This window comes from Pseudopodoces humilis, chromosome 6, assembly GCF_049639895.1.
Source record: "Pseudopodoces humilis isolate 2021_Gansu_Grassland_sample_001 chromosome 6, ASM4963989v1, whole genome shotgun sequence".
Classification (NCBI taxonomy): Eukaryota; Metazoa; Chordata; class Aves; order Passeriformes; family Paridae; genus Pseudopodoces; species Pseudopodoces humilis.
The window spans coordinates 23,844,015-23,870,305 of NC_142205.1; the positions used below are offsets into that span (position 1 = coordinate 23,844,015).

The 26,291-nt window shown below is 34.6% G+C and overlaps 1 protein-coding gene across 8 annotated transcripts in view; it reads right to left on the bottom strand.

Annotated features, from left to right (window-relative positions):
• The window catches only part of ATP8A1 (ATPase phospholipid transporting 8A1), a 102,849-nt gene that overhangs the window by 28,042 nt on the left and 48,516 nt on the right, over window positions 1-26,291 (bottom strand). For all 8 annotated transcript variants that reach the window (XM_014261992.2, XM_088056116.1, XM_005517746.3 and 5 more), the window contains 9 exons: window positions 23,320-23,459; window positions 21,336-21,474; window positions 20,176-20,240; window positions 15,658-15,830; window positions 12,889-13,072; window positions 12,669-12,779; window positions 5,998-6,072; window positions 5,752-5,874; window positions 3,218-3,296 (listed from right to left, as the gene is read on the bottom strand). In XM_014261992.2, coding sequence (XP_014117467.2) covers window positions 3,218-3,296; window positions 5,752-5,874; window positions 5,998-6,072; window positions 12,669-12,779; window positions 12,889-13,072; window positions 15,658-15,830; window positions 20,176-20,240; window positions 21,336-21,474; window positions 23,320-23,459 — 1,089 coding nt within the window. The remainder of the gene's footprint in view (window positions 1-3,217; window positions 3,297-5,751; window positions 5,875-5,997; window positions 6,073-12,668; window positions 12,780-12,888; window positions 13,073-15,657; window positions 15,831-20,175; window positions 20,241-21,335; window positions 21,475-23,319; window positions 23,460-26,291) is intronic.

Genomic DNA, 26,291 nt, shown 5'->3' on the forward strand with positions numbered 1-26,291 from the left:
GATGCATTTCCATAAAAAATTGTATTTTCATAAAAACCACATGTGTTTCCTAAGTTTAGGATTCTAAAGCAGTGAATTTTCCATTATTTATCAGAAGTTCATGACTATTTTTACAGCAGAGGCTTTTCTGATCCCAGTTCTGTCAAATTTCTTTTTAGACATGGGATAACTGACAACTGAATTATTATGAGGAAATTCCTCATTCTATTTTAAAAGTACTGAGGTGGCTACATTTTCACATGTTCAGTTCTGAAATGCTTTTAGCATTCCAGGTTGTTCATATACCGCAAATAAACCAAATAAACTATAACACTGCTGTAGAGGTTCTAAGCACTGGGATATTGCTTTTCATTCCATTATACAGAGTAATCAAAATTCTGTGTAAGTAGCAAGTAAGGAATAATGTAAAAGACAAAAAAAAAAAAAAAAAAAAGAGATGGATTTTAAAAAAAGCTGTATTGGGGGAAAGAGAATAATAGAAGTTTTTTTTCTGTGGGGGGCATTGAGGGATGGATTTATTGCTCCTCTGACTAGGCTGGACAAAGGAAGGTGATAAAAATGGTGCTAAATGCTGATAAAAATGGACTGTAGTTGGAAGTACTTATTTTCCACTACCTCAGCTGGCATATGGTATATTAAACACTGCTAATTAAGTATGCTTTCATACTTGTGTTGAATGTTTTTCCAGCCTTCATATCATCTTTATATATGCTTGAAACTAAATCCATTTTGGTTGCAGATGAAGAATGCTCCTCTGTAAAAGCTTTTTAGGACTTCTGAAGACAGGTTAACACAGGAAAAAAATGATCTATTTACTGATATTCTGAAAGAGACAGCAGGAGACAGCTTCACACAAAAATATTAGAACAGAAGTTTTCCTTAACCTAGCTGACTCCCATTCCATGATGAGGAGCTCACAATGGCTGCAACCTTAGCTCTAGTGATACTGGTTGCATTTCTGACACTTCCCCTATTTAACTTTCTCCCTGGACAGACTATCACACCAAGAAGGACTACAGGAGCTGAAGTCTGAAAAAAAAAAGCTAAGATCATAGCTTATTTTAAAGATTATACAAAAGAGGGAACACCTGGTGAATTTATGAGTACATATTGGCTTCTGCCATTTATGCTGACAAAGTTGCATCCGAGGAAGCTTCTGTGAAGATTTATGTGTCACTTTTTGTATCCACATGAGAATACATGGAGTGTAGATTTTGTGTACTGTACAATGGTAAGGTCCCATGGAGCCAATTCTGACAAACAATTCTTACAAATCCTTACTTATTCTCTGATCACGTATTTCTTGATAGACCCTATTATGACATATGCAGTTTGAAATTTTCTACTTACAGATAAGAAACAGGTGGACAAGCAAGACTAAGACTAAACAGGTGAATGTGACCAAGAGAAGGGCTCCAAGAGATTTTAATCATCTTCAAGACTTGGATTTCAGCATTCTAATAAATACTTGCTAATATATGCATTGCACTGCTTTACAATCTATACCTACCAGTAAAGAGCATATTTAGAATAAGACAGAGGAATAGGCAGGCAGCTAAGTCTACTTCCACCAGCCAGAGTTCTGGGACTCAGCACTCTAATGCACTAAGCTGAGCTGCACCTTTCATATTTCAGGATCTACCTGCACCTCTTCTTTGCTAAGAGAAGGAGGAAGCAGGGACCTGTTCTCAGAAGATCCTGTCTTTGGTACTCCTTAGGAAAATAATAGCATTATTTCCCTTTCCTCTTTACACACACAGACACCGGTGACTTAATTAATAGCCTATCTCATTTTGCACTCATATCTCCTTCATGCAAAACTCTGAGCACCACCAGACCCAGGTACTGATTGCATCACCTCACGATGTACACAATTCCCCCAGGCCCCAATTCTGCTCCCCAACCTATCCCTAGCAATGAAACGGAAGGCAGCAGGCAATTTGTTCAGACTCATAGAGGCCACCTGCCAGCAAGACAGTTCTAGCCCAGGCTTTGCAGGCTGAGAAGGCTGAGCTCTCACAAGTGCTTGTACAGGTGTCTCTGCCATTCACACATGAACTCTACTCTGCATCACCATACTCATTAAACACTTATCCATGGTGTAATGCATAAATCTCTCACATGGATTGGCTACAGCTCTGAACAGGGATTTAAGTTTGAATTTGAGATTATGGTTTTAGAGTATGCACTGATATTTTGGGAATCTCATTCCTCCTAGGCTGTCTAAATCTCTCCAATGCAATCTGTTGCAACTGAACTCACATTCAGTGTGATGTGAGTGGCCTTCAGAGAAAATAGGCTACCACATACCTCCCTTTACCTATTAGGCGTCACTGAGTGTTTTTCCCTTAACCTTTAGGCACACAAGCAGCTGTAACTGTCTCACTATCTAGTCTCCATAGTTTCAAAATGTCCATGAAAACATTTCAGTCCCCTATGTCAGGGCAGACTGCTTGGCTGCATCACCAAAACTGAGAAGAAACTGATTTTCAGAAAAGCTGCAAGGTACACACTTGTTATTTTTCTCCCCCAAAAATGGAAACAAAACAAAACCCCACCTTTAAGAAAGCTCTTCCAGCCCCAAAAATTCGCACAAAATGGAAGCAATGCTTTCAAGTTTCCTTTAATTAACACCACTTTCCTCTCAACCACCCCACTTCCTTCTGCAGCTCAAATGCATACACAACAGTTGAACTGGAAGATGGACAGGACTGAGCCAGTCCAAGATGTCACTGTTCCTCTGCCCCAATCCTACTCATAGATATATAAACTAGCAGGTTAGTATGGCCTTAAGTAGGAGGACAGAATGCATACACCATAAAAACAAATGTTGACAAAATGTAGGAGACAATACAAGGGATAGTAGCGTTTTAGGATCTTGTAGGTATTTACCATGGTAGTGTATTTTATAAAAATTAGCATAATTAAATAGCAATCTCTTTTTCTCCATCTTGTTTCAGTTTACATAAACGTTTCAGTTTACATAAACACTACTGAGATAGTCAAATGTATATGTACATAATATTATTCCTACTTTTAAACAGATCCTAAATGAAACATTTTATGTATATGGCATCTGGTTTAGTTCTAGAAATTGTATCTTGAAATTTCATCACACTGAACTGTTAGTATTTATAAATCTTCCCTTAGAAAAAAGATAATATTTGGAAATTTTGTATTTTTCAACATTTATATTTTTATTTTTTGTAATACTTACCATGCTGGAGGGCTTTTAGTGGAAACCAAAACAGAATGAATGAGTGGAAGAGGCCATTTAAACAATGAACCCAGAAAACCTAAGAAAGGGAAAACAGAAAATCCATGAGAACCATTTGCAATAAACTAGCTCTGTGAACCCTGACCTTTCTTTTTATCTGCATGTTAGATTCACAAAATGTGTTTTTGTTAGGCCACCACTGTGAAGCAATATAACTGACAGGCACTTTCTGCCTCTTAGCTCTTCATGGGTCATTTGTTTATTTTTATGCTTTGAAAAAAGTGTGTATTATCTCCTCCTTTTAATTTCAATTCAGAAGGGAAATTAAAATATAAGCATATGGGAATATCATCAGAAAAATTAAACTAAATCACACAGCTGGAACAATTGCTACATTCTAAGTGGGGAATTAAAAAGTACTCTAGATTTTATAATTTGCATTTAGTATTAGAATAAATTTAGATAGCAGAAAAATTAAAACCTGAGTTACACATACGCCTAACCTATATATTGCCGCACACAAAGGAATTTAAAAAGGACAACTATCCATTTTTTCCTTAAATTTCTTCTTACATACTCCATTCTTGAGGACCACAGTTTGATCATATTATAATTCCTTTAATGTATTTTCTAAACAATTGAAGTTTTACTTTCAAACTTATTTTCATTTGTAAAAGATGCCTTCTGCAAAGAATTGTATTAAGAATAAACACTCTATTAATGCTTTCCATAATATATTGCATATTGACATAAAGAGTTAATAAAAAATATGTAGCCCATTCCCTTCAGTATGGCAATTATGTTTTTTTCACTAACAATGCTTTTGACTGTTACGGCTTTTATTGTAACTGACTGATGTGTATCTTGAGTGTTAAGGTGTTCAAACAGTTGAAATTAAGTTGCCTGTCTCACATTTTCCACAATGTCTTGAAGTCTTTTGTTAGATTGTACAGCTACACTAGGTTGCATGGTCCAATTTACACTCCAATACTTTGCACATTTAAACTTGTGCTACTCATTAACCTTTGTCTCTCCTTCTTGCTATGTCATTACGAGAAGTTTTTATTTGACAGAAAGCACAGGTGGGTGCAAGAAAAATTAGTTCTACTTTTCCATTTTCCTGACCAATTCTTTTTGTCCCATGCTAATCCTTTAACCTCTGTCATGACCTCATAACCTTTGATCCCTTTTACCATAACAAATATCTGCATCAATATTCAAGGCAGTAATGTTTCCAAATCTTTAACACCAACTATTCAACTTATATAGGTGGGAATTTTGTAGCTGGTGAATTTGTAGACGTTTACAGCCACAGAATTTCCAATTAAGTCAACAATAGATTTGTGCAATAAAAAAAAAATATTAAAAGCTTATTTTAAAACGGAAAAAACAGCTGTTATAACTCATACTTACGCTATTTATTAAAACTATCACAACACAAAAGTGTCTGTATTTATGGGATCATGAAAAGCCTCATACTTGTAAAATATTCAGAGGGACACAAGAGACCATGTTACCTAGTGTCCTTACAACTTTCAGGTTGGCTTTTGTAGGTGAAGGGATGAAATGAGGAAGAAGTAGAAAAATCTCATCTGCTTCAGTGAACAAAGTTTAGACAAATAATTATAAATGTATATTGGGGTAACTCCAGTTATACAGCACAACTGGCACAGATATAAGAGCTAAGTATGCTGTATCAGTTCTGCACATCTACTGCAGACCATCACAGGTAGGCATTGTTAATTCAAGGATATACTGAAATGTCCCCTAGTTTAACATAAAATGACATTACTTGAAATGTCACATTTACACAAAATAAAATCAGAAGGAACTCTTACAAAAGTCAAATACTCATGAAATCTCAGATTCAGGCACAAGTTTAATTTAGGGTTTTTTAGGAGATTATTTATGGGCAATGCTGTAGAAATTTTGTATATTTTATGTATTAAAGAGTCCTACATTATTTTACTACTACTTATGCTAGTCTCTCTAAGATGAATATCACCCATTTCCCACCAAAAGTAGCCTCAGATTCCTTTTGATCCACACTGACACATCCTTGACTCCAAGTATTTCTTCCCCAAACTCAAAATTAAACCATAAAATCACAACTCCAAATTGACAAAGAACAGTACCATGTCCCTCCCTCTACAATTCTAGTGACAGTTCTTATTGTCCTCTGCAACACTTCTCCACAGACTTCAGTAATCCATTTCCATATAACAGTACAAATACATACAGCTCAGTGACAGTAAGATCTAATCACTTCTGCCTACAGAAGACAGCTTTATTACCAGCAGGAAAAAAAAAAAAAAGATTGAAAAAAATGAAATCCTTGTTGGCCATTTATATGCTTAGTAGAAATTAATATATATATGTATCATTAGTACCATTCACTGGCAAGTGTACACCTGGAAGCTAGTAATAAAAAATCCCCCCCAGTTTAATTATGAGCAGCATAGAACAAAAAGTGTAACTACACTGAATTCCTATGAATTTTTGTTTTATTATGTTTGATTTTTACAAAGATCTACCTTAGTGTTAAAGTCCAGTGCATTTTGGGAAGTCTTGTATAACTCAGGGTATTTCAGCATGTTTTCTTTTCGGCAGGATCTCTCAAATATTCCAAGAGTTAGAGGAGGCATTGCTGTAAACATCTAGTAGATGGTTTAAAAAGAAAAAATTGCAAAACTTTAGAGGTGAGGATTTGTTTAAACATTGCTTACTCGAGAAACATTCACAGTTAAATGTAACAACTAAAGGCACACAACTTGTCTTACCACATTGTAAAGACCTATACACCATCTTTCAAAAAGAATTTGTCCAGAAAAGCCATTGACAAATGCAAACCAGACCTGCAAAATATTAGAACTGTGTATTACTCAAATGTCTTGCAAGATAAAATAAACAGATTTTTCCTCAGCTTCTCAAAAAGGGATACCCCTACAACACATTTACAACACAGTTGAAAATGCTTTGGTTTAAACCCAAATGAAAAAATTAATGATACATCCAACTTTCAATCAAGAACAGATAGGTAGTGGACAATCCAGTCAGATACATGAGCAATTCCATATAAATAGGAAAACATTCAAAGGAGGTAACTATTTTCAGAAGAAATGACAGGTCCTTTGGTGATTTAAGCTCACATAATTCTTAATGAAATAAAAATTCTGAGAAATATGGGCTGGTGGAGTGGGAACCTACAGAATAGTAGTCATCGTCTTCCCATTGTTAGCAAACTTGACTAGCAGAATTCATAGATTAAGCTGCTGTTTGGAACTTAAAACTACCAATAATCCTTACTCATGAAAGGATTAGGCTTTACCAGACCACTAAAGCAGAACTACTTAGTTAAGAAGCACTAACTCAGCTACACATTACTTTTAGAGAGGGAAATGGACATCTCTTTAATTGCATAATTTTGATAATTTTTTTGCTAAAAGGTTAAAAGAAAACAAATCTAATTTGAAAGGTTTGATAACATATTTTCTAATGTTTTTCAGCATAGCATGCAGCATATCTACTTTCTCCTGTTTCCTCATCCTTGTATTAGTTCAATAATGAAGTAGAGAAGCCGTACATCTGATTAATCTTTATTAACAAGTTACACTGAAACTATATTTTCTAGGGCAAACATAAGCTCTTAGCTAAGACCAGTCAAAATCATCTGAACATTCTACTTCATTTAAAACTCATGTTTTTCAAATGGATTTTTAGATGCTGCTTTCTTACAGTTCACATTCCACTGCACTTCATTAAAGGAGCATGAATTGCTACAATCAATATGTATGTTTACCACCCAGGCTGCCCTCCAGGTGACTGGATTCTATGAACAAATTCAGGTTTTTTTTTTTTAATCATGTGGTGCAATGCCTGAACATGTTTGTGACTGAGATGGAAAACCTCCTGAATTTGGCAACTATTAACACTTAAAATGGGAGGTAAAATCCAGCCAAAATTGCTATTTGTTCAACAGATAAGAAGAAATTTTTTTTTAGTGGCCACTTATTAAAACAAGATTGGATACAAAGTCATGACTGTTCAAGGCTGCAATTCAGAAAGAGAGAATACCCTTAATTTTCCAATATCTTATAGTGCTAAATTTGTTTACTTTGGTAGATTTAAGTGCAATAAGCACAATTTTCTAACCTTTCAGACTATACACTGAAAAGACAATGGAATTACTTTATTTCAGCTGAATTAGATTTGTATCAGCTCTTTTGATTTTTGACTTTCAAAATATGAATTATGATTTAATTGTGATGGATTTAGCAGACATTTGTTGGCAGCAGTTTCTCAGTAGCTGAGCATAAGGGTGCAAGATGACTACGTAATCAATTGTACATTACAGAATAATTAATTATGAACCCAACATCAGTACAATTGATACTTTTTTTTACCTTGTTTGTATCAAATACTGGAGTAAAGTTTAGAAATACTGATTTGAAAGGGTTAGGGTGGTAGAACATATGTGACTCAGTTGCTGGTCATAAATATGTGAACATCTCATTGCTGGCAATTTTAGACAGAGTTAAGAAAGTATCACTCTCTAGGAAGAAAATAAAAGACTACAATTACACATAGACTTGACCCTTCATAACCAAGGAGTATATGGAAAAGACATTAACTTTCTACTGTGATTTAACTAGCAGCCAAAGTGTTATAAAACACTAATTTTAAATGAAAGGCCTAAATACATACACTGAATCAAATCCACTGCTCTTAGAGGTAAATGATGCTAAGCAACACTTGGAAATGTTTTGGAGTGACTATTAAGAAGCAATGCAAGTATCTAGGATAAAATTTCAATTTACAATGAAATGTAAAGCTTTCAGCTTATTTTGTACTGACTCTAAGTTAGAATTTTCAAGGTATTTAAACTGAAAATGGTTTTACTATAAAATTTTCAAGAAATCCTTTAGGGCTTCATATTGACTTCCTGAAATATTAGCATTTACTTTCTTCTAAAGAAAGCATGCAAGTCACAGGCATTTTAGTTTATTTTAGTGTAATAAGGGACTGAAATACATCTTGGTCAGAGGTCTAGATGCAAACTAAAAAGAGATGAAATTTGGTAGCATCTCTAAGTTCTGAACTTCTTATGGAATCTATCAAAAAAGTCCATGAAGAAGAAATCTTTCAACGTGGCTAAAAGCAGTGGTCTATAGTAGAAACGCTACTGTTTAGTGGAATACTAGATATATAACTTTAAGAGACCAAACATCGTTAGTATCTAAGCAGAAACATTAATTTTATATTGTTTACAACATATTATTTGAATTTTCACCTTCAGAACAACTGGCTCAAATAACAATGGCTCAAAATTAAAAGATCTAAAAGGTGGAAGAAGAAAAGACAAAGGACAAATACAGCCCTTCCCTCAAACTGGGAAGAAAAGAACCCATCTATTTGCCTTAACTTCTGAATCTTGGGGCCTAGAAAATTACACTCAACTCTATATGAAAAAAGTAATATGGAGCTTACTACATTATTAATAGTGACAATGACAAGAAATCCTTGCTCTGCTGTGGGTAATTTATTCAGAGACAAGCGTGTTTCATCCTAGTTACGATGGACAATGAAGGTAGCTGTACCTGAAAATAAATTCTTAGGATGCTGTACATGATACTAATTTAGGAGCAGACTAAGACTCTCTTAGGCTATAGGCCCTACTCTAACAACTCAAATTACTAATCCAGCTCCCCTTTACCCTTTAAGGATAGGTTATTGGTATTCTTAAAAAGTATTTTAGACTATATATGTGAACAGGCAGTGAAAATTCAGACCATTCTGTAATTCAACAGCTACAAAATTTTCCATTGAAAAGGAAAGGTTTAAATCCTCAGCCTGTCTAAAATGAGATAGACTTCAACACAGATCTTGTATTTTTAATTTTTCCAGCCACGTAATGCAAAAATGTGGGCATGAGCACCATCACCTTCTGCTGTGTGTTTTTCAAACTGAACTCGGTGCCTTTTGCACACCTCAAGGAAGCCATGGCATAATGAACCCCAGCAGCTGAAGTGTGCAGCTCAGACCCAGTGTGAGTACCTGCAGGAACCCTGCTCATGTTTGGGGTTATGCATTATACGGGTCTCAGTATAATCACGGCTATTCATCTGATATGTCCGGCAAAGGAAATCAAGAACAAAATTCCAGTTATGGATGTGAATGGCAGAATATGGGTAACTCAGTAGTGGGAAGAAAAGAGCTTGGGGGAGGGGGAAATAACGTCATCCAAAGTTTCTGGAATTAAAAAAGTCATTACAGCTCTAATTACTTAATAAATTAATTATTTTCATAGTATCACTTAAATTGCTACAAACAGCCATGTTTAAAAATCTCTGACAGAACTTCAAATCTCAACTCCACACATCTGTTTCTTCTGCTTGTCTTTGACTTTTACTCTTTAATTTGATGCGTCATGTTGGGTAAAAAATCAAATCTTATTTTTTAAAATTATAAATTCTTTTTATTTAATATTAATCAGTTACTTTATATTATTACTAGTTATTACTAGACAGCAAAATGAGAAGTAGGAATAGGAAAATTTTGTTCCTCTGATGTCAAAGGCTGGTTTGTATAATTTCATAAAATTAGTAGTTTAACAGCAGTTACACATTAATGGTAATTACAAAACTAAAACCAATCCACAAAGGAGTTCTCAATCATGAGCTCAATCTCAATCTCAACCACCATTATAAAGTAATGACAGCCCCTCCAAATAAGTATGAGACTTTGCATAGGCTTATCCTACGTGAGTGTGATGCTGTGTACAAGCTTAATAAAGCACATTAGCCGTCTATTACAGATTCAGAGTTTTCACTTGAAATTTAGACTGGTACATCAGAATACAACCTCTCAAGTCATTGTGACTAGTCCTATACAAAAATGAAGCCCATATTTAAATAGCTATTGCATCAAGACACAGAGCAGAAAAACATTATTACAGACCATTTATTGTTTCTTATGAATAGGAGTTTAAATGTCAATAAGCACTGATCTCCGTGCCTGAGTATAAGAATATATGAAGTATAGACTTTTACCATTTTCTGAACTAAGAAACCAACGGACATCAATTTCATACCAGCCCTTGGATGCCTAGGATGAAGGCTTTATTTTAGATTAAATTTAATATTTTCCACTACTTTCTTGATTAGTACTGAGCAGACATTTAAAAATAGGATACACATCTATTAAGTAAAGGTAGGTATTTTTAGTTACTGTCAAAATAAGAAGAAACTTGTTTAAAGTAACTTCCAGACATGCTTTTCACAGTACTATTTTCTAAACTCCAAGACAGAGGAGGTGTGGCCACAAAAGCCTCACAGAAGTTTTCCTGATGTAGCATTTCTGCATATTAAGCAGCAGCTTACAAATACTCATTGAGCTCTCTGCTCCCACGCCTGATCTGTACAAAAAAACTGAAAAGAGAGACTCAAGACCAGCAGTTGTCCTTTCTGGAGACATTCAATGATGAATTTCTGCCCATTCACTTACAGTATTGACATGAGCTATTAACATCTCTGAAAAGTCTTCTGAGCTGACAAACGTTTGGTATACAGGAATTTAAGTAGAATTCATTTTGTCTTCCAGAGAAGGTGTATACGGCAAAATGCTTGTGTGCATTGTACATAAAGGGTCATAACAACCAGTATCAAAATGATCTCTTTGCCCTTCCATCTGCTCAGGAGGAAGATATTACCTGTTCATGAAATCAAAGCCTTTTGAATTTTAGACTAAGATCTCTGTAGTTGCTTTCTTTCTCATAAAATACAAATAGTGGGATACTTTTATCTGGTTTAAGTTATAAATATACAATATGTTTGCAGGTGAAAACAACAGAAATCTAAGAAAAATACGTTAATATGTTCTAAAGCCAAACTCTGTATGCTTTCTATAAGCGAAGTATGCATCAATACTGTTTTTTTTAAATACTTCTAGAGCTACTGCTAATCAGTACTTCTGGAAGTCTGATCATGTAAGTAGATATCCAGCCTTTGAAATACAGGATCTAAAGTCTGCCACTTCTAAGCAAAAAAGGATCTTTAGTGAACTTGCTTTTTCTATAGCTTCCTGTTTTATATTTTCCTGAACAGGCTACAAACTTGCTGCTACCCAGATAGAAATCTATTTGCAATAGTAACACAGTATGGAGAGAAAAAAGAGGAAATTTAGAAAATGTAAAAATGTGGTAAGAAAATTGCACTACTTTGGCTACAACTTTTGTGCATAAAAACAAGATAAAAGTATTTTAAAATACTATGAGTTAGGTCACATAGATAAGTATCAAAATTGGAAATATTAATCTAATGTTTACAGCAGGTTTAACACAAATAAGGCATTTTCTTCCAGTAAAACCGAATACTTAAGTTTTCAAGTTTAAGATACTAATTTGAAAATACATTTTAAAAAACCTATGAAAATTTAAAGAGTACCTGTTAACCCCATTAATGTTAAATTACATAAGACTATCTGTAAAATTTATTTTGTGGTCAAGATTTTCCAAAATTAAATTTTTTTTTCCACATTTTTAACCCAAAGTTTCATTGTGAATATAAAGTTTGAATCAATTATAAATGTAATTACATATATAATATGTATACATATTATATTTATATTATTTTATATTATTTATATTATATTACAAATGTAATTATATATATAAAAATATATATTTGATTATAAAAGATGCAGCAGTTGTTGGAAGAAAAGAAAGACAGGGGAAAGAGAAGCTTTAAAAATGTATTTAAAAATATGTTCAAAATTTTATGGTTGCCGTATGGTCATGAAGATAGTAAAAACTGTAATTATACATTCTGCTCTGACCATACCTGTCAATAAATGTACATTTATTACAATACAATCCTCTCATACCACTGTATTTTTCAAAAGATTTTACTCCTTACAGTCCCAGGTGAAAATTCTAGGTCAGCTACTTTCAGGAAAGTATCCCTGTTCTTTAACAGGAGCCTGAGGATGCACAGTCACCCCATTCAGCAAGTGAAAGGTACCCAAGAGTGGAACTAAACCCGTCTGTAAAATCCCTGGGCACTGCTCTGAGCAGCAACCGGCCTGCAGTGCAAGAGAGACCTTCGAGAGGGCTTCAGATCGTGAATGCGGCAAAGAGCTGAAGCACACACATCTCTGGGTAAATTCAAGACAAACCTGTAACTGGATTCCTTAATTACTGCAATGATGTTATATGTACAGCATTTTAATAAGCTAGCAACACATTTGGTACTAATATTTACTATGCATTTTTAAAACAATTGGGTTTTTTAAAGTAAAAAAAATATAAATTAGTCAGTTTATTGAAAATTTTAAGATTCAGTACTAGTAGGTATTTATTTACAGTTAAAATACTTCTTTAAAATCATATATAATAACCAAAAGCTCAAAATTAAGAATTTACTTTCAAGTAGTATTTCATGTACTGTAAAATTACCTCGATAATATAAAGGACTATATTTTTGTAGAAACAATACAAGATGCATTTAGCTACTCTGTTATAATTCCAGGCTCCATGAACCAACAGCAAGTTCTTCAAATACTTGAACTGCAAAACACATGAAAAATGAACAAACATACAATTAAAATATACATACATGAATATTAACACTATTTTAAAATATTTTATTGTAGTATTTTGCAGTGTAATGATTTACCTGAGCAATTGAGTAGTCTGAAGAATTAGCAGCCTGTAGACCTTCATTCCCACTGATACCAACACCAACATGTGCTGTTTGTATCATACTAACATCATTTGCTCCATCGCCAATCGCTAGAGTTACTACCTTAACTTGTTTTTTAACCATTTCTACAACTTCCGATTTTTGAAGTGGTGATACCCTAAGGGATAAAGAAAGAGTCAGGTTTAAATCAGGACTTTCAAATTAATGCACTTTTGGAACATACTTAATATTCTGTGAAAAGGTAATAAACCCAGACCAATTAACATCCTGGTTAGTGTTGTGGTCTTGGTATTGCCCTTCAAGGGTAACTGCTAAAAGCACATTCATAAAAAACAACATTTCTGAACTTTGGACTACTTAAAAGCTGAAAGAGGATTCTATATTGAGGAAGTCACCTTACCAAGTGTGTTAGAGAGAACTGATTTAAAATGTATTTAAAAAAAATAAAGGAATGAAAAATAATACAACCTTCAAAATGAAGGTGGCTATGTAATCACATTATTCGGTGGCCAGCACAATACACACACAACTATTTGACTTCTGAAAAAGCTGCGTGGGATGAGTGGAAAACCTGGGATGAAAGTTTCTGGGCAACAGCCCTTCTGAAAAAATTCTGTGGTCCACCTATATGAAAAAAATATTTCTGTGATCTTCTGGTACATGTTTTATTTGAACTCTGCTGTAGAGAATTGTACCAAGACTTGCTACAGCCAGCTTCTACAGAAGATTCCTGAGTACTTATTTTTCATCTTTCTAACTTTTCAGGAACAGTGCCTTAATTCCTTTTTAGATCATTTTATAGGGTCAGTTGGAAGATGGCACTGTCATTGCCTCAAGTTCATGGTGAAATCAGTAAAAGATACTTTTCATTCATTCTGCTCACTCTTAGCTGTACATTTTAACTCCAGAATAACCCATTTAACATTCCTCTTGCGTATATTTCTCTGAAACCAACATGGAGTTGGAATTCAGTTTGCTAAAGTCTTTATGCCAAACATCTGTTTGGAATTAATAACATATACACATTTTTTTTTTTTTAAGAGAAATGTCGACTGAATATTTGTCAGCATCATCTGTGCTACAGCTAGTCTTAGGAGGAATCCATTGGTAATAAATGCTTCTGCACAAGTCAATACAGCCTGCAAACTTAAAAGAAAGTGATGTAACTTGTACTTTGAGAAGGAAGGAGAGCTTAAAATGTTTACTGCCTTTATAAGGATAAAGAAAGACCTTACAATTTTGTTTCGTCTGGATTATATATATCTAAATATCTATCTATATTTAAATTTTTCAAAGTGATTTACCTTCATTAAAAACTGCCATTTTAAACTTTTTATTTTCAATCTCATAAACAAGGAAATGCAGTTTTTGTTGCTAAAGACAAAACACTTAACAGAAACAAGTATTTTGGCAGAATATTGACTTTTTGGAAACATGGGATATAAAAAATATTCACATTAAAACAGCGAGTGTTACAAGCAAGAATTTGTTTTAAACCTGCAGCCAAATTTTAAGTAACCACAAAATATGTCAGACATATATCTTGATATGCATTGAAACCTACTGACCTAGGTATATTATGGAAGTGTAAAATGAAGAAATGGCAGAGAGAATACTACTAGAACAGAAACTTTCATTTCATACTTCTTTGTTTCTTTGCAAGAATGAAAACACTAAAAGACAGCTTTATGTACAGAATACCCCTCAATGGTTCCACAGTTCAACAGAAAAAGAAAAATTATCTCTTCAAATGGCATAAAACGTATTTTGTAATCAAGGAAAGAGAAGAAAGAAGTACAGCTTTAAAGGATCAGTTCTACATGCATCCTGCTTGTTACTGTACTGAGCAAACTCAAACCTAGTAGAACAACCACAATACTCCAACTTATCTGTCAGAAAGACTACTGCCATTAGGAAAGTGTTTATACAGAGTATGAATTGTTCATCAGAGTAACTTCTCAGTTTAAAAGACAATAGTTTGAAATTCAAACTGTTTCAGGCTGAAGCATGGCTACAAAGCTTAACCACAAAAACATTAATTAAAAAATACCATGGCTACAAAGCTTAACAACGAAAACACTAATTAAAAAATCCCTTGGTAGCATGGCATTGCTTTTCAGATGGGATGGAAAGACTAGAAGCCCGGTCATTATTTGAATACTGCAATATTACTTACTTTCCTGTGTCCTTTTGCAAAGCAGAAAAATAATTCCATTTTTAACAGATTTTTCAGATGAATCTGATTTATTTTAATGGAACAATGAATGTTTATAGCTGTAATAGTTGATATTTACAGAAACGGATGAAAGGATTCATTGTATAAAAGAACCCCATAATATTTGGGCATAATAATGATCAAAAAAGGCATTTCAGCTTCAGGTTATAAAAAGTACCCCAAGTAGTACCTTTAACATTTTTATGCACTTCTTATACAATGTAATCCACATCTTACAGAACAGCAGCCTGTGGACAAAGATCTACAGACAACTCTAGATATGCTAAAACCTGCGGTTAACTGTAATATCAATTCAAGGTCAAGATTAGTCCAGCTTATTGAGACTACTCTCAATTGATTACAAATTATGTTTCTGGAAATAAACAATCTGACTGACTTTGACAGGTACTCTCTGTTGCAGAGTGCTCTACAGTGATATTTCACTTGAATGACTGTATTTCATAACTTTAGTTTCTTAATTTTTATAAATCAATAAAAATAGCATGGAGATAGAATGCAAAGCTTACCTGCAACAAATAACAGCTTTACATGACAAAGCCAAATCCAGGAAATACTGTCTTACTCCAAATGTCAAAGCATACTTCAGAGATTTACCATCAATGATGAGGGCAAAATCATTTTCCTTCCTTAAAGCATCACCAAGAGTACTGCAGTGATGGCTAAGTGTCTCTCTTGTTCCCTGTTGCACAAAAAAATGGAGTTCATTATTTTTAATTCTTAATATTCTTAAATCCAAATTTTTCAGTGTGATCAGAAACTTTGGTTTTTGAGGAAGTTGCCTTTTGTTTCTGCTATCAAATATTATAAAAGGAAAAGAATATTTGCAATTGCACTATTAGAAACCCGGTAGAAATTATCTGTAGGATTGCTCTTGCACTCTGCCAAAAAAAAAAAGTGCAAGTTATGGTGAACTTTTAATGCTCTTTGAACAGCAACAATAGCTGCATAAATGTTTGCCAAAAGACACAGGTATAGAGAAAACTAATATAATAATACAAAAGATGATTCACATATATAGAGATACTAGAATTTGCTATTATACAAAATGTTCCTAAATGTTTAGAGAAAAGGAAACACAGACAATTCTTGATGTAAGTACAGGCATTATAACTGATAATTCTATCACATTAAATTAATATTTTAACATAATTTAACAATTGTAACATCAAGTACATGTTATACAAAGGAACATATTTTGTATTTTTCAATTGCTAATGATAGTTTAAATCACTCCTACACAAGTCACTGTTTTGTGATCTAGTGCTGAGAACTTCAGAATGACTTCAGTAGACAATATATTCATATGTATTTATTTATATACCAGCCTGCTTTGGGAAGGTCACTGACACCTAGTCAGCTACAGTGCAGCTCTACCATGGAGTCTCTTGAAGGACAAAAAATATTGCTTGTTGCCCTTCTTTCTTTTCGAAAAACCTTTACAGAGCTACAACATAGCTCTGTTTCCTGCTTCCCAGCCCAGAAGTATTTTAGAGGAGTATTTTAGTAAAAAGTATTTTAGAGGAGAAAGGAAGATGAAAAAACCCTCTTCTGCTTGTAAAATACTGACTTTGGAAGCTAGTGACATCCCATAACAACATGTTCCTGTATTTTTAACAAGTTTACCAACCAAATAATTGTGCTACTTCAGTGATGTCAGGCATACATAAAATTTGGTGTAACCACTTAAAAATAAAACACCGAACAAATTAAAAATCTCAAAACCCTCTGAAATGAAAAATACTGCTTTGCATTTTCAACTCAACTTACTCCTCCCAGTTCCACACATTGTTGTTAATGATTCTTGACTATTTTGCTTCTACTGACCTTCTAAAGATTCATTGGTTTGCTTATCTAAAATTAAATTAGGCTGTTAGGGAATTCTGCACTTGTTTCCTGGCTCTCACCCACTAGAAATTGTGACAGAAATGAAGTTCCACTGTTTAAAATTATGTGTTAAAAAATCCTTAAAATGACTACAGTTTCTGTAAATATTTCCCAGACCATCTTTAATTAAGAAATATTACAACATAAAGGAAGTATCAATTTTTCTCATTTCTGTGGACTACTTAATTTCTAACAAAGTTTAAACAACACATGAGAAGTCATATTCCTCCCATCTACTGTTTCTTTTATGTAATAAAATCCCCATAATCCAGGAGTAAATGATCTCTGCCACTTAGATATGCAAGTGTATAGACCCCAGTGGGATCCACCTGAGGGTGCTGAGGGAGCTGGTGGAAGAGCTCACCACACTCTTCCACATCAAATATTTTTCATCAGTCCTGGTTAACCTTGGAGGTCCCACACAGCTGGAGGTTTGCCAATCTGATGTCCATCTACAAAAAGGGTCAGAAGGAGGATCTGGGAGAATTACAGGGCTGTCAACCAGGAAAGGTCATGGAACAGATCATCTTGAGTGTCATCACAAGGCATGTATTGGTCAACCAGGGGATCAGGCCCAGACAGCATGGGTTTAGGGAAGGCAGATCCTGCTTGATCAACCTCATCTCCTTCTACAACAAGGTAAAACGAATAGCAGAGGGAAAGGCTGTGGATGTAGTCTACCTGCACTTCAGTAAAGCCTTTGAGGCTGTATCTCAAGTTATTCTCCTGGAGAAACTAGCTTATTGTGGCTTGGAAGGGTGTACTGTTTACTAGGCAAGAACTGTAAAACCAGCACCTGTAGGTGCTGTGTGACAGCCAGCTGAACATGAGCCAGGGTGTGCCCAGGTGGCCAAAAAGGCCAATGGCATCTTGGCCTGTGACAGCAACGGTGTGGCCAGCAGGACCAAGGCAGTGAATGTCCCCTGTACTCAGCACTGGGGAGGCCACACCTCAAGTCCTGTGTTCAGTTCTGGGCCTCTCAGTACAAGAAAGACATTGAGGCGCCAGCACATGTCCAGAGAATGGCAACGGAGCAAGGGAAGGGTCTGGAGCAGAAGAGGGAGCTGGGATTGTGTAGCCTAGGGAAGAGGAGGCTCAGGGAGGACCTTATTGCCCTCTACAGCTGCATGAAAGGAGGTTGTAGTGAGATTGGGGTCACTCTCTTCCATGAAACCAGTGACAGGACAAGAGGACATAGCCTCAAGTTTTGCCAAGGGAGGTTTAGATTGGCCATAAGAAAAATTTCTTTACTGAAAGGGTGCTCAGACATTGGAGCAGACTGCCCATGGAAGTGGTGGAGTCACCACCCACAGAACTCAAAACAGTTATGGATGTGGCACTTGGGGATATTGTTTAGTGGTGAATTCTTTTGTTTAAATTGACCTTAAATTTTATCAAAAGCAGACATGCCATCAGGTAGCTCCAAGAATACTACATATTAAAACAAAAAAACTCATATCCCAAGACAAAATGAAACTCCAATTGTAAAATTGTCATATTTAAAATTCCTTTGTGGGCATACTCCCTAAGCTGAAATCACATGCCTCATATTAAAAGTAGCATAAAAATATCCTTTATGAAATATTTTTCATACTTCAATTAAATATTTTTCACTGAAACTGAATGGTAATCAAACTATTTTCTATTTCCTGTTTAAATTCACAAATAAAACAGGCTATGTTATGACGTCTGTCAATGGTTAACAGTACTATAGTGAAATTTAGCAGCCCATTAGGTTAATATGAAGGGAAATAAAATCCAGTGCTCTTGTACACAACTGTACGAACAGCTGACTAACAAAACCCACATTTTGCTTGTGAAGCTAAGCTCAGATGTTCATGAGACAAGAGCCCCAAAACAAATAATATTCCAAAGAGTTGAGGTACCTAAATACTTTTAGTTCTATACCAGCTAATGCCTATTGGGGACTGAGGAGGTGGCTGGGGTTGAGGTATTTTTCTTATGATTTCATGAATAAAGGGCATTTGTTCATATAAAAGATGATCTTTTATTTTAGCATATTCTTTGTTCACAGAGCTGGGATACAGTCTGAAAAAATATTTTTTTTTATTCTAACTTCCTCTGCCTTGCATGCTGAAGTCACAACAATGACCAAATTGACGAGGTGTTTGTTTTGTTAAATCTTCTATTTTATGTGTCTTAGAGACAGGGGACTCTGCCTGTCCATCAAGGGATTAGATTTGAGCAAGCTATGTTTTAGGAGAAGCCACTGGTATGCAATGGACAAATAGCATTATTTTAACAGCAAGGGGAAGAAGCACGCACTGAATGCCACTGCTCTCAGTGCAAGGTTTCAGTGTTTTTCAGAAGAGTACACAGACCAAAAAAAGCCAGACTCCCTAACTCCAGTGAACCTATCAAAAGCCAAAGTTTCATTCTATGTAAATTCCCTAACAGACAATACTCCAACTAGGTATTGCAGTCTCCTGCCACCTGTTACTGATATGCAGAAACAAAAGATGAATTGATCCACCTTTGCAGCTGCACTGTCTCAGCATTCTGCAATCACAGTAGTCCATCCCTTTCTCCATTTCCTGAGACCTAATCCACTCCTCTATTAGAACTTTCAAGGTAATTTACCCAAAACATTGAAATAGGGAGTACAGTGCAGTTATCATTGCAACTACTACCTTTTATTCTTAAATGATATTTATATAAATTTACTATAAAAAGATATTGTTTGATAGACATTTATTGACCTTTTGAATCATCACACTAGAAGCGGTTCATTTGGAATGCTTGCATAATGTGAAGCTCCTGGCTTTGAGCCTGCAAGGATGAAATCTACTATACGGAATTAATTTACTCATAGTTGTGAAGTTCCTTTGTGTAGTAGCTACACTGTGATTTCAGAAGGTGTAGACTGTTTTCCAGTTATTCAGTAACTTTCTGTCACAAAGACCATACAGTCTTCCAAGCATGGAATACTAAAATTAAGAAAGCAACCCCCCAAAACAAACATAAACAATATCCCCTCAAACCATGGTTTTGGCAAAACTTTCTGTCTAGATAAATAGACACTCTAACTTATTTTTTACACCATCTTCACCATGATGTTTGGATATTTTAAGCAGTAAAATAATGTTTCATTAACTAAGAACTTTGAAGATTTTACTTACGTCAAGAGAGCCTTCATTTATAACAATTAGTCCCATGTTCTTTCTCAAAAGTTTACAAGAATGACCTGTTAGAAAAGATTTTGTTTTTAAAAAGATTTCCCTAGCTGAAATAAATGATAAAAAAAAAATTCTACTGCATTCTATAAAAGTACATACAGGTACTAAGTCAGAACAGTTAGACTTTCCCTTGCTGCAACTTGCAACTGTTCTACCTTATTCAGAGGTGCTTTAAAGAGAGTTACAGAAAACAACAAACAGATCTTCCTGAACTTTGCAATTTTTCAGAATGCAACTTGCATATATACACCTTGTATATATATGCCATATTCAAAACTTGCATATATACACCTCTTCATTAATTTCTTTTATTCTTTGATGCATTAAACAGGATGCATGTGCTAATGATATAGGCTGCCTAGTCAAAAGTAAAGTGGAAATATTTGTATTAGATGTATTCCCTCAAATTTTAAAGTACTAAGGAAAATAACCATAGACCAACTGTATCATGTGCATATGGAGAGTTCTTTAAGACTGGAAATAACAACATCCAATAAAAAGGATTTATATGACTAAAGTAAGGCTTCATTTTGGACATGTATCTACACTACAGCAGTAAATACTGATGTGGTCACATGCAAAGAACATTAAATGTTAAAAGTAGCTTTCATGTATAACTATTTAAAGATACAGATTTATTATTGTTGAAATTAGTCTTTTTTTTACCATTCTTCATAACAAAATTTAAGTATAAAAATAAACCTTTGTTAAAAGGTTATAGTACTTTAGTTCACTTTTCTTGGAAAGAAGGAAAAATAGAGAAGGGAAACTAAGAATACTTACATTCTCTTAATATTATTCCCTCTCACTGTCAAAAGCCAATGAATTCTTTTAAATTAATTTCATATGCTATAAAAAGTACAATTTCCCATCTTTTTGCCTCCTCTCAAACAAAACTTTTTCTTGCTCTTGTTATATTGAGGCAGAATCCACCATTCCCTATCTTCCCCCTATCACTGACTATCACAGACAAATTCTGAAGTGACATATAATATTACTGTTTTTTACAAGACAACTTTCCATTCTGGAAGAAATTTTACTCCATCAACTGCTATTATTTTTAAACCTGTCACAAAGACATCAGATAAATGCAAATATAATACCAATATTAATGGCAGTCTCTTGTTTGTCCCCTGTAAGTATCCAAATTTTTATGTCTGCTTTCATGAGTGTCTCTATGGTTTCAGGCACTTTGTCTTGTAGTTTATCTTCAATTGCTGTTGCTCCAAGCAGCTGAAGATTCTGTGAACATAAAATATTTCACACATATAGGTTTTTTGGTTTAAATTAAATTTCAATGTTCCATTTATTTTATTTAACTCTCTATATTCACGACAAGATTAATGCTCTCTAAACTCATTAATCAGATTTGGTATCAACAAATAAACAACTTCTGCTTTGTTCCATGAGCTTAGATATCTGTGTGGCTTGGCAAGACTACACAGTGTGACCATTCAAACTTCAATCAGTTTTTCACTCAGTAGCTCAGTAGTTTGTTCAGCAACAGCTACCATTTCCTGAGGAGTTCCTCTCTGATTTGAAGGCTTCAGTAGTGCTAATACCACACCTTTTCTCTTTTAATGATTTCTCCACTTTGTATAAAAAATCCAAAATACCTGTCAATTTATCTTAGTACTTTAGCTTTGATTTTTAGCTTCCTATGGAGCAAATCTACACAGTTTTTGTGAAGACAGACATTTTTATATTTCCTATTTCTATACCTTTAAAACGTGCTAAATTACAGACACCATTACACATCTAATAGTGTGCAATCCTGGTAGTAGCATGGCCAGCATACTACATCCTGAAGAAGTACTTGTGCAACTTATACACAAATTTGTAAAGGTAGCAGGGCACTAAAAAGTAACATAGTTTCAAGATTCTTTTGTCACATCCAGATAAACTCCTCATCAATGTTCACTAGTGATTGAAGCTATATTCCCTCACCCTTCTTTTTTATAGATTAAACACCACAGATTAGTGATGCTCTGAATTTAAAGCATTCTCATCAATCCATCTCTTATACTTTCTGAGTAACCTAAAAATAACCCCCCCAAAATTTAAGTATCAAAACTTCAAACACTACTGGTCTCCTGCACTCCTTTTCCTTATAAATTTAATAGTCATGGGACCTTTTTATTGTTGAGGCAGTGAAGTGTGAACCTCATGCTTGGCTCCAGAAGCAGTGTTGCCAGAAACTTAAGGCTCTGCTCTTGTGACGCCGTATCTGGGTACAAGCTCACTTTACAGGCCTTCAGTGAAACAGAGGCTGACAAAGTGGAGCAAGTCCAACACAGGGACACAAAAATAGCTCAGGGTCAAGAGCCCACTATATTATATTAAGAGCACCTAAAGAAGTAGGATGAGTTTAACACGGGGAAAAAAATAAGACTAAGGGAGATTCCTTCTGCTAACTGAAGCTTGCAGAGCAGCAATCCTCCAAAACACATGCTGCACAGTGAAAGAGCAAGGAGGCATCAGTCATATTCTGCAGCAATAAAAAAATTCATTCAGAAGAAGGAAAGAAGACTAAGTTGAGCATCAAAAAAATTACCTGCTGCAGCTGGGAAAACTCCATCCTTGTGGATACTCAAAACTTCATCAAAGTGTTGGGCAAGCAAAACTAGCCCTGCTTTGAGCAGGGATTTGTGTCTAGATGACCTTCTGAAGTCCCTTCCAATCTTGATCACTCCATTGTTCCAAGATCATTATATAATGAAGCAGATGTTGTTTATCTGTTATTACAGGTTTTTATACACTAGAAGAACTTGGAAAAAAGGCTTTCCAGTAGTTCAACCCATAATCAGCACTTTCCAGCAAGGCAGCTACTTGCAGCAAAAACTTTCTTTGATTAATTGTTCCTTCATTTTGATTATTTAAACTGCAAGGACTACATGACACAACAGTAAGTACACTGCTAGATTTTTCTTTTCTATCAAAGCATTATTCCTCAATAGTGATTCACTTTTCATGCTATAGAAAGTAAGGACAATAACTAAGAACCCATTCTTCTGCTCATCCCTCTGCCTACCCCATCCTCCCCCCAACCAACCCAAACCACAGAAAGCTACATCAAGCTGCACGTACTTTTTCAATTAGTTCATAGCTCTCCTCAAGTTTGAGTACTCTGTTTTGTATAGCTGTAGAAGCACGGTGATAGACATCTAACCATTCTTGATAATCACTTTCTGAAATCTCAGCCACAGCAAAACACAGCGTTCTTAAGCCTAGAGAGAAAGCAGATAGTGATTCAGTATTTGTTAGTCCCTTCCCTGATATGCCTGCAATGAGTACCTTTTGAAAGCTGAAATTATTCTGTATTTTATGTATGCTTATGCCTGGTTTTCAAATTACTGCTGCACATCTTGAAAAACTTTTTAAATACACATAAAGCAAAAATGAACTATAAATAGAAATTTATTCAACAGAGTAACAGTTTCAAAGAAGCTGAATGTAATACAGGTGATGTATTTCACTGGAAATAAATAATAAAGTTTTATGTAAGATTTGACTTAGTTTAAACTGCAAAAAAGACATGAAAAAATCCCAACACTTGCTGAACAAGTATGTACATTGAAACATTAAAACTGTAAAACTGAATTGTATTTCTGAGAAAAATATTTATAAACTTAAATGTTGCTATGCTGGAAAGCAGTAAAGTTAAAATATATTAGCATTATATTACAACTGCCCTCTTCACTCCTCCTCAATACTCTTATGAAATTCTAGTTTGAAATTTATTATCTAGAAGCCAACTTTGAATCCCCTCATTTAACTTTCCCTTTTCACAGATTGTTTCAGCCTTCCAAATTCTTAAAATCATTATGTACCATTTGGCAATTTTTCTTACCAACCTTTGAGTTGGTTGATATTTTTAACAGGTTTTTTCCTTCAGCAGAAATCTGAATTAAGCATTACAGCAGGAATTTGAGACTGCATGATTTTGAGAAATATCTATTTTTTGACAACACACGTTTTACACTCAATTTAAGTAGCTAGGTGTGAATTTTCTAACAGCTCATTTTCACATATTACCAGATTTCTAGAGAATGAAGTTGACATAACTCTTTATATACTACCCACAGTTTGCAGGCCAGCAGAAGTGGGGCGGGCAGGATTAATGTAGTTACCCTTTGGTCACTTTCCCACTCTGCTCTAGGAGATGAACAGCACCACAGCCAGGGATAGTTAAATGTAACCTTTATTTGTTCACAGGATTCTGGAGCATACAGCTCAGCACCAGCAGCAATTTTGAAATTATAAGAGGTTGGGCATGAAATAATACATGTGCCTTAGAGTAATTTAGTATCTTCAGGAAAAAAACCATGTGTAAGAGGGTATTTTGACAACTAAACAGCATTTGGAACACAGTGTCTTCACTTCTAGACTAAGAAGAATAAACTCAAGGCTAACAACTCAACTGATCCTTTTTCTCTGCATAATAGGAACATACTAACAAGGTCCAAAGCAATGAATATAGGTGAAGGGGAGGAAAGGAATCTACTATCCACTCACAGTGATACTATTTCCACAATGCTTTCAACATATTTTTTGCAGATGATAAAATGAAGAAAAGAAATCCAAGCGTATGGAATGTCACAAAACAGTTTTTTCAAGGTATTTGCTTTCTCTTTTTAAATCACTGCCTAATTTTTTTTTTTTTAGTTTTTTATGTGCTTCTTTTCATTATGATTTAAAAGAATCTTCCAAATAAAATATGGAAAACAAAATATCATTAAGCCTGGTTCTTAACAGACTGAAACAACACAGGAAAATTACAGAGGATTTTTCTATTCATTGAAGCAGGCATTAACACTAAAGCTTAATAAACACTTACATATAAATGCCAGCCACGCTAACCACTTCATTTTTGAACAACACACCAAGAGCAGGCAGCAAATGCCAAGGACATACTGTCCTACCACATGAAAGGATACTCATGAAAAACTTTGCAACATAGCTGGCTGCAATTTAAATTTGAAGTAAAAATAAATACCAATTTTTTAATCTAATCCAGAGATATGTGATTTTTTTAAAAAGATTTAATTTTATGCTTTTGAAAAGGTTAGAAATTCACTCTTCTGAACAGTGAATCTTTTAATCTGTTCAAAAGAAGGATACGAAAAATATCTGAACAAACTTTTTAATCCCATCATATGTACAGTGGGTCTAAAGACAGGTGGAAGTTTTCATCTTTTATGTTGATTTATTTACTGCAATCTAACTGCTATGGAGTTGCACTACTGATTTAATGGGAATAGTAATTAAGAACTGGATTGAAATTTTCACACCAATTCACACAGGACAGCAGATTGTGATCTAATTTTGTCTATAATTTTTGTCTCTACTTCTGTAACCAAATATATACCTTATGACCCAAACTAACTTCACACCTAAGTAACCTTTTCTTGACTAATTCTGGTTAAGCCTTTCTAGAACCCCACTGTGCATTTAAGACTTTGGGCTGTACCATCAGTCAAATTTGTTTGGGTACAGTTCTGCTTTCAACTTTATTGTATAATTTATTCTAACATTATTACTTTAAGATTCTTTAAGACTAACCAAATGTTTCCTGCAGAGATCTTGATATGAAAAACTAACAAAAGAAACAGATCTGTGACTTGCTTCTGCTATCAATGATAGAACCAAGAGACTGAGGCTGCTTAATACACTAGTTGAAACTCTAAATTGCATGATGAATTGAAAGACAAAAACTAGAGGTCATATGAATGACAAAAAAATGACATTTAATGATAACAAGAATATCTGGCCAGAGATCAGTTAACAAAAATGCATTGTTTTTTAATTTGCTTTCCAGTGTAAGTTTATTTCCTAAGACACATTAAAGATAACTTTAATGTTCTATTAGCAGTGTATTAGAAAAATGAGGCAAAAGCTCTGCAGTTCAGATTCCCATAACTCTTAATTCTGTTTCCAACTCCTCTCTACCAACTCATTGATAAATTGTAACACTATGATACTGCACAGTACACTATAATGCTTTCCTGAAATACTAAGGGGGTATAACATCGAACACTAGGAACTGTGCAGAAACCTTT